At 33.1% G+C, this 15,144-nt stretch overlaps 1 protein-coding gene across 1 annotated transcript; it reads right to left on the minus strand.

Annotated features, from left to right (window-relative positions):
* Positions 1-1,814: 1,814 nt before the first annotated feature.
* On the minus strand, positions 1,815-9,853 carry LOC106756281 (26S proteasome non-ATPase regulatory subunit 2 homolog A). The gene is made up of 25 exons (XM_014638648.2): positions 9,632-9,853; positions 9,423-9,523; positions 9,177-9,297; positions 9,024-9,083; positions 8,803-8,870; positions 8,640-8,682; positions 8,330-8,395; positions 8,161-8,199; positions 7,988-8,070; positions 6,453-6,567; positions 6,228-6,302; positions 5,845-6,000; positions 4,984-5,091; positions 4,766-4,870; positions 4,546-4,686; positions 4,351-4,455; positions 4,024-4,245; positions 3,727-3,840; positions 3,408-3,623; positions 3,185-3,244; positions 2,990-3,103; positions 2,820-2,905; positions 2,612-2,720; positions 2,348-2,526; positions 1,815-2,271 (listed from the first exon to the last, which is right to left on the minus strand). Exons 1-25 carry the CDS (start codon positions 9,725-9,727, stop codon positions 2,199-2,201), a joined length of 2,655 nt encoding a protein of 884 aa, XP_014494134.1. The 5' UTR covers positions 9,728-9,853; the 3' UTR covers positions 1,815-2,198.
* Between the last annotated feature and the right edge of the window lie 5,291 nt (positions 9,854-15,144).

Genomic DNA, 15,144 nt, shown 5'->3' on the forward strand with positions numbered 1-15,144 from the left:
CAAAATGAACATACTATATTAAAACCAAAATATAAAACATTGTTGATACAACAATACTTTCATCTATTACATTTCTTTTCATATATTAAAATGTTCATTAGACACATTGTATTATGGTTCAGTTTCTTCGATTGATTTTAAGATATTAAAATATTATATATATATATATATATATATATATATATATATATATATATATATATATATATATAATTTTTAGTTACGTAAATTAATATTTACAAAAATTACGAAAGGAAGTGAAAAGTTCAACTAAGTTAGTATGAGGAGACTAATTCCACTAAAATCTTGTCCCAATCTCTTTAGGATTTTTGGAACTGGGACTTTAAAATATTCCTGAATTGAATGAGAGAAAAATATAACCTATTTTTAAATATGTTCAGAAACACTTATCTTTGTATTGAGTGCATGGTTATAATTTCTATGTAGTGAAAATCTCTCTCCAACCACCAAACCTATTTTCACCAAATTTCGAGCAATGAGGAAACTCTTCCACCATTGAATTATATCTATGGCAAATGCAAATTAGCGACATTGACAAGTTTAAATTGTAGTTTCTTAATCAGGTTAAAAATCAAAAATAAAAACTCCATAAATTTTCTTGTGTAAAACATGTATTCTTAATTTGTAAGACATAGCCGTTATTAAGTAAAAATTTTAATGAAAAAAACATAAAAAAAATATATCAAACTCAATCAAAGGGTTAAATATGTTTTTAGTCCTTATATTTTGGGACGATTTTGGTTTTAGTCCATTTCCAAACTATGTCAAACTCAATCAAAGGATTAAATTAGTCTTTTTTTACTAATTTTTTTTAACTTTATTTGTTGTTTCAAATATGTTTCATTATAGCATTTGAATTGTTTACACTGTTTGACACATTTTTGCTTCAATGTTAACTAAAAAACGTGCTTGAAACAACAAATAAAGTTAAAAAAAATTAGTAAAGAAAACTAAAACCAAATTTTTCTAAAGTTGAAGGACTAAATTGTACCATAGTTTGAAAATGGACTAAAACCAAAATCACCCCTAGGGACTAAACATATTTAACCCCTCAATCAAACTATATCACACTTATTAAAAATAAATTTATTATAAAAAAAACTAAATTCATAATTTTTTTAAAAAAATCATTTCATATTTTGAATTTCATATATATAAAAAAAGATAAATTCTTTAACATTGAAAAATTTATCCGTTTTTAACTTTTAATTTAAATTTTTAAATATTTTAAAAAATAATAATAATATTAATTTTCTTTTACCTACTCTTACTAAACTTCTTTTCTTTGTGATTTAAGTTGACTCTATCTTCAACGAATGTCCTTAAATGTTGAAGCCAATAAAAATACTTAATCATTTTAAACTAAATATTTCATTAATTTTATCATAATAAAATCGTTACATTCTACAAATTCTCTCAATTCAATTTGGATTATTGAAAGGAAATAATGACAATAAAAATCTCCTATGTAGATAATTGCTATTCTTCAGAATTAAGTGTTACAAGATTCTAAGGTAGCATCTGACCTAAATAGATATCTAAAACAGAAAATTAATGATTGAAACCACACTTAGTTGTGTTTAACTGTTTTAAGTACAAAATACCATTATGTTAAGTAGCAAAGCAGAGATAATAGCATTACCATTGCATCATAACTAAATAGATATCCAAGACAGAAAATTAATGATTGAAAAACTTTTATATACAATGAGCCTACACTTACTTATGAGGTTAACTGTTTAAAGTACAAAACAATACCATTATGAATTTGTCAAGTAGCAAAAAAGAGACAATAGCATTACCATTGCATTATACCTGTCCAAAAACATTCATCGGCACAAGACTAAGTGAATTTTTTCAGGCGTCAATTACACAAGGATGACCAACAATATTAAGTTTACAAATAAAAATATCTCAGCACCACTAGACTTCGGCTTTCAAATCAGTCGACACAATCAGATTGCTCGTATAAGAATATGCTCAATAATAAATGGAAAATAAAAAAGTGTCGTGTGCTAAGATTCTCTGAATCATTTTATCCAAACGAAGGAATAATTTTAAGCAATTTCTTCTACATTTAGACAGTGTCATACATTGCAACTAACCTACTTGGAAAAAAAAAAAAAAAAAAAAAAAAAAAAAAAAAAAAAAACATCACCGCTGTGGATCTGCACCCATCACTCTTCCCTATAATCTGGATTCTCCTTCAAAATTACAAAACCTTCAAGAATTGGCGATAGGGGAAGGTATCTGAAGAAAAGAAAATGTTAGTATTAGAGAACATATGCGTAGCGTATTTAAAAATTTGAAGGCATAGGTGCATTACTTTTCCGTTGCCAGCTCTGCCCTGTCCCCAGCAGCCAGGAGAACAGGGGTGGAGTGGGTCTGAAAGCCAGTAATTGTTTTAGGACGACCGGCTTGTCCAACAACATCTACTGCTTGGCCAACACGAACTGGCACTGATAAAGGCTTCAAGTTCTCATCCACAGTCAGCAACATCCTTGGCTGTTGCAACAAATTACAGCGTAACTGAGAATAGCTTAAAATGGCAAAAAAGGACGAATCTGACTGGAAAGACACTAAAACAAACCTGCATTGCCAAAACGAGGAAGTACAGAACATAGTGATATTTCCCCAACACAATAGCTTTCATATCTAGGCATGCGTGTAACATGGTTATTAGTCCGGCAAGTGCTGTCCTGTAAAAATGATACAGAATGTTGGTTAGAAAATATTATACTAAAGTTGTATAAGTCATTGTGAAGATACCAACAGTCAGAAAGAATATGTTTACTTACGGTGATAGTAGGAAACGATCAGAATGATATGGATTAAGTGTTAATAAGCCCTTTCCCAAATGCACAAGACCTTGGGCAATCCGCACCTGTAGATAAAGTAAAAGCAAAAGGGTGACCATATATAAACAGTGGAAATAGAAACTAAGGAGGGAAACTTAGAGAAAGCTTACACAAAATAGAAGGCTGGTATCCTTGTAGTAATAACTTGAAAGATTACGAAGCATGCCAGCAATTCGGGCATTGTTCGTTCCAGCACCTATTAGACCCAAGGAAATTACTGCCGCCTAAAGCATATAAATTGTTTTAGCTACAAATAAGCAATGGTATATATAGACTCAAATGTTCAAAGAGACTTGACATCTCACCATAGCTACTTCTGAATCCGTATCATGGCTCAGTCTGCTTAAGGTATCCATAACATTGACCTGTAATGTTTCAGTAAAACTTTAGCAAAAGTTATCAAAAGTGACGTCTCGCACCCATACAACTATATAATAGTCTGAACTACAAGCCATGTTTTTCAGAGCACGGCTAATTTGTCTCACTTTCACACTGTTAAAAGTTAACGATGTAAAGTGCACTTTTTACCTTTGGATTTGATATGCAAAGTAGACCTAGTGATAGAGGAACTGCTCTACGAATATTCTGCTCTCCATACTGTAGAAGATGTTCTAATGATCGAATTGCCATCTCAAGTCCCAGTTCTTCAGCCATGGCTACCATAGCAATTCCAAGCACAGCAGGACCTTGGTGAGTTTCACCTTTATCAAGATGTTGTGAACAATGACCCAAGAGATTCTGGACCTACAAGAGCCAGAAAATACAAACATAAAAACATGCATACACAATTATGAACATATAAAGGTACCACAGAAGTTGTTTTTTCAAAAACTTCATAACTTTGTACCTTGAGAACATTTCCAGTTCCAGCATAGGCACATGACAGAAGCGTCATGTCACAATACTTTCTAATTTTTTCATTAAAAGTCTTTGAAACTTCGGCAGTTGCCTCAACACTGTCCTGCAGTAACAAAGCACAAATGAAGAGTAAGTATTATGCCTAACAACTTTGACCTCACTCAATAGCAGAACACGCTTATTATCAATTGTTATTCAGAAACTAAGAAATAAGATTAATGAGGTTATAAGAAAATAAACTCTAATTCAAGAAATAAAGACAAGAGACTGCCGATCAACTGATTACCTGCTTCCCAAGATATAGAAGACCAAGGCCAAGAGGTAAGAGCCGGGTAAGGGGCTCTCCTAACTCTGACTCACTCCTGTCCATTAGTGTGTATATAATTGCTTGGGCAATTTCCTCATTGCAAGAACCCACAAAGATCAAGCCCAGAGAAATAGCAGTGAAAGCAAGCACATCAAGTGATGCTTTAGAATCATTCAGTACACCTGTCAATTTCTCACGTAACTGAAATAAGCAAAAACAAATTAAAAGTTTACACATTTGCATACGGTGTGTATCTCAACAAATATTATCACAAGATTTTCCAAAATATAGAGAAAAACATATCACCTGCTCATTCTGAGAACCAGCATATGCAATACCCAAACCCATTATAGCACCAATCCTGATTGATGTGTCTTCTTTATCTGTATAATCACCAAGAAGTGCCATTGCCTGAAAAGGAATCAAATTAGATCTAAAATATAAACTAAGTTAAGTGGAATGCTGTCATATGCATAAAACATAAGGATAAAAGAAACTAACAGGATCACAGTCGTTCTTGATACTACAATTGACAATTCCGACTCCCAATAATGCACCAGCAATGACATGATTATCATTACTATGGAAGTACTTGTCAAGTTGAGCAAGTCCAGAGTCAACGTCCCACAGCAAAATCATACCCTGACACAATACACTAGTGTTGTAATAAAAATTTACATGATCCAAACCCATAAAAGTGTCTCCATAAGAAAACGCATACCAGACTAGCTGCAGCACTAGTCTTCCCATGCTCCTTATTTTTGAAAAGCCAATTTCCAGATGAAGCACTACTTGAAGAATCTGAAGGAACAGTCATTAATTTATCCTGCACAATGAGAATGGGAAGTGAGGGAAATAGAATATTTAAGAATAGAAGACATCATTAACCCAAATCACAAATAGAACATATAGAATATTAAAATATAAAAAACAGTATACCTGACCAAAGCCAGCATTTACAAATGCATTAACAAAAGTTGCAGCAAGGTTCTGTCTAGCTGAATCAACACTTGCACCAGCACTAGCCCGGCCATCAAGCAAGTGTGCCTAGCAGAAATCAATCAGAGTGAGACATAAGTTGACAGCTAACCAACACAATGGCACACTTGAGATAGAAACTAGCACATCTAGAACCTTTTGTTTCTGGAAAATGGACTAGAAAACTATCAGAGATGTCTCTGTTAGTACAAAAAACAATTTCAACAAAAACCAGTCCAGTACAAGAATAACCTTTTTTTCTGAATGAAATACAATTTAGCAAGAAAGCAACCACACAAAAAAATAACCCAAATCATTTTTGACACATCCTTGATGATCAACATATAAATTATTTCAGTTTACTAGTCTAGACTCTTTTAAAGTACATTTCCAAATTTTGACTGGCAAAAACCAGCACATCAAAAACAATTGTTCCATTAATAAATTAGTAAGAAAATCTCATGTGTGATATATTATTGGAAAATGATTAAATAAACTATGAACAAAAGCACTACATATAAATTTGATAGGGCAATTCAGTAGCAAGGAAACATTTCAATTCAATATATATGAAACCAGAATTCACTGATACACAATACACATAACTATCGACAAAATTTCTTGGATATGACAAGCAACCGTAACAAAAGCTGCAAAAACTAATGTATATTAACAAGGACCATGCCTTACTACTTTATGAATTTGAACCAAAATTTAGCAGGTAAAAATAAGATATCATAGCATTAGATGTAAATTTATACATGCACAGGATGTTATATCTGGTACAGAGTTCCTTATAGCAGAATATAACCAAAATTACACCTTGTATATATCCTCAGGGGACTTGGGCTCTGTAACTTCGATATCACGAGCAAGGGTGAGATATCCTTCACTTAACTTAGAATTGTTGATAATATCCTGAAACATTTCTCTGTCATCATCTGCAGCCATCTCCTCATCAAGCTCAAAAGTAATTCCCTGCAGATAAATAATAATCAACAATAAATATTTCACAAGACGATCAAAAAGGAGCCCCCAAAAGAATTTGATAGCGGAATCTTGTCAGTATATATGGCCTTTTAGCGTTGACAAAGAAGTTAGGCCAAATAACATCACTGTTATAAAACTTACGGGTCACAGCTGCCTCACAAAGAAAAATGAACCAAGATAATTTCACAAAGTAATAAACAGAATGCTGGACTTACATGACGTGCAAGCATGTAACAGAATTGCTTCTTTCGCAGCACATCATTACAAGAGATGAAAACGTCCCTCACATGCTGCCACAGCACTGCAACTAATTAGTTTCAAGCCACAGTAATAGATACAAAAGATAAATATTTCCTGATACACACACACACACACACACTGAGAATTGAATGCAAACTCCAGTGTTAAACGAGACACTGTTAAGAATTTCATATCTACACCTGCATGTTATCCATGAACAATGCAATTTGGAGTGCATTTGGATATTCTTCAAATTGTTTATAAATTGAATATGCAATGTCCAAAACTAGCATATCATCTGGCCCTGGGAGGTATCTGCAAAATTACATACAAATAAAAAAATATCAATCTACAGGATAACATGTTTGTCAGAAAAAGAGGGTTAATTTACACCAGACAACATATAAAAGAAAAAGCAAAACAACATCACATTTATATGCACAATGCCAGGTCAAAATAGAGTCCTCCTTCAAAAATCTTTAGATTACAAGCCGTAATACACCCATAAACCTCTGCATTATTATAAAATAAAACATCACTCTCAAATTTCAACACCAAACTTATAAGCTTCTGAACCTCTAACTAAAAAAAAAAAAATTGTCAGTAAAACCAGACTCCCAATCCACAGTATCCTCAGTACAACTGCAGTAAGATATCCAAATACAACTTAAGCAAACATCAGTTCTCATTCCCAAAGTATGGGAACACTCAATCACTTATAGAAGAGACCAGGATGATAAACTAAGACTATTTGGTTAATAAAGAATTTAGGCATAGAAATTTAGAAAAAATAGAGAGACGTCATAGAAATAGAAAACCAAATGAAAAAGAAAATACAATCAAACCATAAAAGATACAAATGTACATATGCCATGATAAATTCTTACTCCCTCCAGTTCTTATTATAAGACCTTCTAGAAGCTCTATATGGTCCTTTTCGTAAGGCACTTTATACTTCCAATGATACATTTAACTGTTTATTACTTATTCATCCTTACTAAATGTTTTAGGTATGTATTTTTGGGTTTGTCTGCAACGATGAGAACTTATAATTCACTTACTTTCCAATGAAATGTTATTTGGACCATTTTCAATTCCTAAAGATTGTGCCGTTTTCTACTTAAACTTCCATTCATTTATAGGTCACTCAACTAACTATCCAGTTCTCGTTCATGAAACTTTGATAAGCTATTTTCTCACTAAACATTCTCATTCACATATCATTCCACTCTTGCTTTGAAAAATCTGATTACAGAATTAGAATGTTCAATCTAATGGGAGAATTTATAAAGAGAACTTATCAATTCCTGATTAACAATTTCAATGTCTATTCAGATGATTTTGGTTCTGTAAAAAACAAAAAATCTCAATGTCTCAATGCATTAGTAAAAATATCGGAATAAACATACGGTTGATCGTTAGGCTTCCCATGCACGACTCTCTTACGCTTTAAAATCTCTGTACATCACCCAGTGTTCCAAGCAAAACGTGCAATTATTATGAAAATTAATGTTTTTAATTCATATACAAAACTTAAACGTTGATTATTAAGGGTGCAATAGGCAAGTCAGTACTATTTAAAAAAAATTATATAACTTGCCTATTTTTTTACCACGTAATTTGGTTAATGGTGCCTTATAATAACGCCAGGAGGGAGTGTTTTTCTCTGTAATAACTTGGCTACTATGAACTCAATTGAATTTTCTCTACATAAACCAAACCCCGTTTGCATTACCTTGCTGAACTGGTGAGATATAGGCAAGTTCTTTTAAAATTTGTTTTGTCAACATGTGCACTCAACATGCCAAGGTCTTCAACCTAACATTAAAATGCAATACAAAAAGAGATTTAGTTCACGGGACAAAGTAGCTAAGCTAAGCAACAGCCTAAAAGGATCAGGCATAATACCTCCATCAAAAGATCCACAGCTTCAGGTTCAGCATTATGCTGCAGGAAATTTAAAATTAATTAAAATAAACAAATAAACAAACAATATTCTTCCATTAACATATCTAATCGTATCTATATTCCCTAGAGTCTACAATTGTTTGAACAAAATGAACGCAATACACTGTACCTTCATGTGAAAAGCAACTATTTGTTGCACGAGTTCCATGAGATCATCTATGGGAGTCTCTTCACTCTGTAAAAGCATTTCATATCAAACAGAAACAGAAAACAATAAGATAAATTTTAATAGTTCACACCAGTCACCTTAAATACAGATCATGGGGAGCCAAGGGATGATAAACTACTTCACTGTACAAACATCTAGACTAGAGTTGACGGCATATAAAGTAAATTATTAAATGAAATAGAGAAGGTAATTCAGGCTAATTCATTGGACTAATTTAAATATCAAAATTTAAAGTAGACAGATATTCAACCTGCCGTTTGGCATATTCTTGGGCAATCTCTCCGGCCAGATTCCTGATAAAAATACATAAATAGTAAGATTAATGATAACTCTTCAGTCAGACTTCAATCACCAGAATTGTAACTTTTCTAGTAATTATCTTCGATACAAAAAGTCGCAAACATTATTCTCACCTAACATACTCATGGCCCCAGGAACCAATATCCCCCTCTGAACCCAGTAATCTATACTTGAGGCTTTCCTGAAAGAGTCATAGGAAATAATCAATACAAAAACCGATTTGTAAAGGCCCAAAAAGGCATCTAAATGAAAGGACACCACAATGCTGGAACACAACCAAACCAAGACGATCACGAAATATATTTTCAATTCCTAACAAAGCAAACTAACTTACGCGTTCTCCTTCGGCAGACATTGTAAGCGCCAAAACCGACAATATATCTGCAAGGTACTTCTGCATTGAGGAACGACAACTAGGTTAACCAACACTACAAAAACCATACTACTACTATCCCGCAGTAAGGCAGCACCATATCCATAACAATACCTTCAAATCAGACTCCGCCATAGTTTCATAATACGTCTTAAGAGTTCCATAATGCGGGCGAAGAAACTTCAAGGGTTTAGGAACGGAAGTCATAGAGCTCGTGGAAGTTCGAATTTCTTGCCTACAAAAGAACCACGCGTTCCAATTGAAAATACGCAATCAATTCTTCTTAAAAGAAAAAAAAAAAAAACTAAAAACCCCCTTCCAAATAAAAATTTGTTCTTTAGAGCATATTACTAGGTTTACCTCATGCTCTCGAGTGCAACCTTTTGCAATCCCGGGTCGGCATCTTGAACCCTCTCCACGTAAAGGTCTAGCTGTTGCTTCAACGCCAAATCCTCATCGGACTGCACAAATTGCCACATCGATTTTAATTTCTAACTTACAAGAAATAGCCTAACAGGCATTAGAGTTAAGGAAGTAGTGGAATTTTGATGCATGGCTTTTGAACTTACCAGATCTTCGTTCTCGACCTTCTTCTTTGAAACGGCGTCGTCTTTGGCCGCACTGGTGCTGGCGCTGGTGCCGGCGCGGTTAGGATCGGGCGCCATCGAAGAAATTGGAAACCCTAAAAATGACTGAGGAAGGAAAGGGGGTTGAACTACGACGGAAAAGAGATGAAAATCTCGCGTGCGGAGTGTTGTGGTGCCACAAAATTGAGGAAAGTAACACTTTGGAGCATATAACAATCGAAGGTTTCTTGCTGCCGAGGATTTTGTCACATTAATGGGCCTTCACCCATTCCGCAAAGGCCCAGCAAGAAACTCTTGGACTTCTTAAAAATTTCGACACACTGTAATTCATTATTTTTTATTATTTTTTTAGTATATATTATTTTCTAATAATAAAGAAAATACTTTAGAATAATTTTGAGGAGAAACTTAATCAGCAAAAATTTGGTGTTGGTTAATGTTGTAAATAAGTACATAATGCATATTAAATTATGGATCATTCATTAGCACAAGGATTTTTTTTTTCAAAAGTAATTTAACAATATTTAATTGGATTATGTTATTTTAATTCTAATTAGACAATTAGCATGGTTCACTTAGATAAGTTCATTACATAATTGTAATTATATCATTTTATATAATTATGGTTATATTACTTTTGTTATTATAACTTATTCAAATTAATTTATGTAATATTTTTATTTGAGTAATTTGTAAGGAGTTTTATTGTAATCAACTCATTAGAATAAGTATTTTTTATTTTATTTTTTTTTATAGTGAATCAAGTTATTATTGGTTAATCATCTCAACTTCCTTTCAAGACTAGAAAAATGAATATTTTTTACATTAAATAACTCTCAACTTTTATAAGTATGATTTTTATTGTGCGAGAAACTATATCAACTTATTTATAAATATAATCACTTATTAAGAGAAACAGATTTTCTCAAAAAGGAATAATTTTATAAATATATGATCTATTGTTTATTTTTTTAATCTTTATGAATTTCACATGTAATCTTTGTTGTGTGAAGAGAGCATAATTTTATTTTTAATTTGAGTTTATTGCATAAAATTATTGTCATGATTGTTCGACTGTGTTTTTTTCTTTTAAAGCTTAAGTTTTATGTGCATTTGTTAAGTATGTCATAGCTTTTTCAAGTTTTTTTTTGCAAAAATTCGATTACTTTATAGAGCTAATAAGTCTTAAGACAAAAAATTATATGTTTTTGTGAGTAGAAGGTTGCATAAAGTCTCATGCAACTTCTTTCTATCAAAATTGTCCTTGAAATCATATTGTTTCACTTGTATCCATTATACACAATTTATCATACATGTAGATTTTATAGTCTTGTATTTAATGATTCATCTGTGTTTGACATTATTTATAAGTAAACGCTTTAAAAGACATCAGTTAAATTTTACATGTTAATTTTGTATTCCAAACATTAATATTTCATAACTTACATTTAGTAATGTCACAACCGAAATCGTGATGGGATGACAAATCATAAAATGACGAATTTAAAAAAAAAGTTTTAGAGTTATCACCATACTTTTTTATGGAAAAAATATGGAAAACCATAAAATAAGATATGGTCTACTAAAACTAGATGTTGGGTCTGAGAGTTAGTAATCAATAAGGAAAGTACTAGCACTCCATTGTGTCTACTCCTAAGGCGAAACCTTTAATTAAATGTATAAAGTTGATGTTTTTTAAAATGTTTAACTTTTCCCAGAATTAACACTACAAAGAAACAAAAATAGGTTTTTTTATTTTTTGGGTCACACAATGATAGACCTTGCTTTTACGTATTCTTATTTAAACTAAGAAATTAGGATTACGTAGTTCTTTTTGAAAAACTATTTCAAAATAATTTGATTTTTTGAAAGGGAACCTGACTAATGGAGATTGCTTTGAGGATGCTCCTTCAACATAAGATGATCTTCCAAGTGAGTTGATAAAGCTTCTTCAAAGGGTGGACATCATATGAACAATGATAGTAGCAGAAGTAAAGAGGAATGAAGAGATAAACATGTTGTTGTATGGTCTTGGTATATGTCCTTCTACGAGGTTAGGCCAACTATGAAGGAGAAGGTATGAAGAAGTCTAGAAGAAGAAAATTTCATAAGGTGAGAACTCAAGAAGAGAAGTCTTGTAATTTTGACAAAAAGACTTTACATTCAATCAAGTTCTAAAGATTACAGAAAGGTTTCTCTCCTTTTATAGGTGAAGGAGAAGGCTAGAGTACATGGAGTATTTAGGAGCCTATCCATCATTTAAGGAGGAGCCTGAGCATTAAACGAGGAGCCTAAACATTAAACGTGAGGAGTCTTATGCTTTGTAACTAACTTAGTAAAAGCATTTAATGCAAATACTCCTTGCAACTAACTCCTTCCAAAATTCATCTTTAACCCATTTCTAACCCATTTTAGGTGCTACCTTTTTAACGAAGGACCTAACGGTGAACTAGCTCTTTCTTAAAGCCATCAAACCTTCTAAACAAAGTTAAACAAAGTGTCTTGGACAAATACAAGGCCTAAGAAATGAGTTATATTACATATTTACAAAAAGTGTTTTAAGATAAAGAAGACTAAAATGTGACCCTCTACAAGAGTAAAATCCTTCAAGCTTCATCTTCTTCTTCCATCTTCTTTGTCATGGCTATTTATGAGAGGTCCAATGTCTTTTAAGGCTTAAGGAAAAGTAAGAACAAGCTCGAAAGTCCTTTTTCTTCTTCTTCCAATCTCCTAGCCTTAGTTTAAGTTGATGCTCCCTTCACGGATCTCCATTTAGCTCTCAAAATGGATTCCACCATCGACAAAGATTAACCTTGCTCCTACATATATCCATTCATGGTAGAAAATCAAGAATCACATAGTTCTTGAAAAAGATTGTTTGTTTGAAAATATTAGTTTTTTTAGTTTTTGAAGATTTTGTATTTTTTGGCATTTTTTGTGTGGTTATACCGAATTTGTCAAGCTTACCTCACCTAACACAACTTCCTCGGCCCCTGTTGAGTTTACCGAGCTTTGGTCTACCTCATTAAGCTCGCCAAGCTCATGACTTTACTGACCTCACCTTAGTCTGCTAAGCTCATCATCGACATTATTGACCTCGTTAAGCCTGTCGAGCTTGCTTTTCTGTTGTGGTTTTTTGTTTGTTGTTTTGTGTAAGTGTGTGCATGAATGGATTAGGGTTCCATGTGCAATCTCGTGCGGGTAGAAAATGAATATAATGATGAAATAGGTCTTTATAATGTATAATGTTGGGTTTTGTTTTAGTTTTTGGGAAAAACTTTTAGATTGTCGAATGACCATAAAAATTAGAGATGATAATGGAACTTGTAATGTGTGAGCATCACAATAACAACGAGCTCGATGACATTATTCTCAGCTCTAACAAGCTCAACACTATACCTTTCAGAGTTATGATAAACTCGACAACACACTCTGAGCTATTATAATAGCCTAAGTGATGGCGACAATGGGTTCTGCGAAATGGCCACTATTTGGGTGCCTAGGGTGTGTGGGTTTAGCTTTGTGCTTGTGAGTTATGCTTTTTATGTGTAAATGGTGGTGATGGCAATTTGAGCATGAATGAAGAAAGATAAGGGTACATGGATCCTACGTGTGAAGTATGTGTGATTTCAGGGAGTATGTTTTGAAAATGAAGTGAGATGAGATGGAGATGGAAGTGTCTGTGTGTTGGAGGAGATGAAGGTCGTTGATGGTGAATTGATAACATGGGTAATGAATGGTGAAGGTGATGCTTTAGTATGAATGAAGCATCACTAAGGAGGTGAAGGTAAATGATATCTATGAAAGACAAAGGTGGTGGTGGAGTTAGCTATGGTCATGGAAGGGTGCTGACAGGACTGAAGCGTTTATTAAAGGCGTGATGGAAGATTATGGTGATGAGGGTGAGTCAAGTAAATGTTGAGGGAGGAAAAATACATAAAATGGAGACTTTATTGGGTTGATGTTGAAGGTTTGGATGAAGAATAATGGAGGAAAGGGTGGAGTTGTTAGCAAAAGGATGAAACAATGAAGTTTTGATGATGTTCAAAATCAAGTTTCAGAAACTCACATTGCAAGAAGATCTTTATGAAGACCAGTTTTATGTGTTAAAGCTTTTGTAATAAGTAGTTTTCGTATAGGATGTAATGTTTTGTTTGATTCCTTGTAATTTATGCTTTAATATTCATTTTGGAGTCAATAGAGACAATGACTTTGTGCTTGCATCCAATAAAGACAACGACTTTGTGCTTGTTCTGGAAGTAAAACACTTTAGGCGAGACATGCATTTCCAACTACGGCAACCGTAGAACCGCATTTCCAATTGCGACAACCGCAAAACCACACTCCCAAGTGCGACACGTGTAAGACCCGTATAAATAAAATAATTACTTACTTTAAGTATTTTATTTTGTGATATTAGATAATAATTGTGATGTGAAACGTTGTTGAGAAATATTTAAGGAAGGTAGAAAAATTAAATTAATATTGATTTTTTTTAATTTTCGAAAAACTTGAAAATGTATATAAGTATAATTGTTTGCGCTATTTTATTGACGGATAGAGTCTGGTCTAGTGGTGATTGTGTGTGTGGATGAGAGGGTTGTGTGCTTGTTCTCAAGTTCAAACCCTTCCAAGTCTAAAATAACAATTAGCAATTTTTAATTTTCCACCTTGGCATGTGGATCCCACCATGAGGTAAGAAAGATGAAATCAAATGCATGTGGCCATGAATTTTGGGTAGTAACGTGAAATTATTGGTGTGGTACGTGAAGGAGGTTATTTGCTCCATTCCTTGATGGGTTTCATGCATTAAATGATGAGAGAGAAAGGTGTACTAGGTAATATTATTTTAATACATTTGTGCATGTGTTTTGTAAAGAATTTAGTTCTCTTTCACGTCATTTTAAGGGTTGCACCATGTATTGTTTTTAGTTCATTTTATATGTTTCATTTTGAATGGTTGAAAAGTCAAACTTAAAGCAAAAGTTGGGTGCCTTAGTGAAACGATCCAGAGGAGGAGAGTTGCCTTCCATTGGGTTACTTTTCTATCTCATATACGTTAAGAAGATTGCTTTGGTTCTATGGGTTTTATTTCTTTTTCCACTTTGCATGGTTGGGCACTTATTTTCTAGACTTAGGAAACTTGGTAAGAGACCTTAGAGTTTCTTGAGGAGGTTAATCATTGCATTAAAAATTGTAGGCTACATAAATGAATATTATGGGAGCACTTTAACACACTTTAAAACTATCATTTATACTCATTAAAGTGGAGTTAGAATCTGAAATGGGTTGTGTAGGATGACCTTGGGAATACCCTTGAGTGGTTGGTTAATTAAGGGTTAATGTAAGGTGTAGAGTTAATTCCACTTAAGTGTGAAAGTTTAAGTTAGTGAGGTTGTAATTCAAGCATTTTGTGTTGAGATTAAAGTTAATATGTTGAAGCATGCTCTCTCTTTTTGTGTTTAGTTTCATGTGTTGTATGGAGAATGATTATT

The sequence above is a fragment of the Vigna radiata genome, chromosome 2 (assembly GCF_000741045.1).
Source record: "Vigna radiata var. radiata cultivar VC1973A chromosome 2, Vradiata_ver6, whole genome shotgun sequence".
NCBI classification, from domain to species: Eukaryota; Viridiplantae; Streptophyta; class Magnoliopsida; order Fabales; family Fabaceae; genus Vigna; species Vigna radiata.

Excerpts from the sequence above, each read along its gene's own strand:
- LOC106756281 (XM_014638648.2), bottom strand. The coding sequence starts at position 9,727 with ATGGCGCCCGATCCTAACCGCGCCGGCACCAGCGCCAGCACCAGTGCG. Across the intron at positions 3,841-4,023 it reads TTCTATATCTTGGGAAGCAG|GACAGTGTTGAGGCAACTGC; the intron begins GTAATCAGTTGA and ends TTGTTACTGCAG. Across the intron at positions 2,527-2,611 it reads TCCTCGTTTTGGCAATGCAG|CCAAGGATGTTGCTGACTGT; the intron begins GTTTGTTTTAGT and ends TTGTTGCAACAG.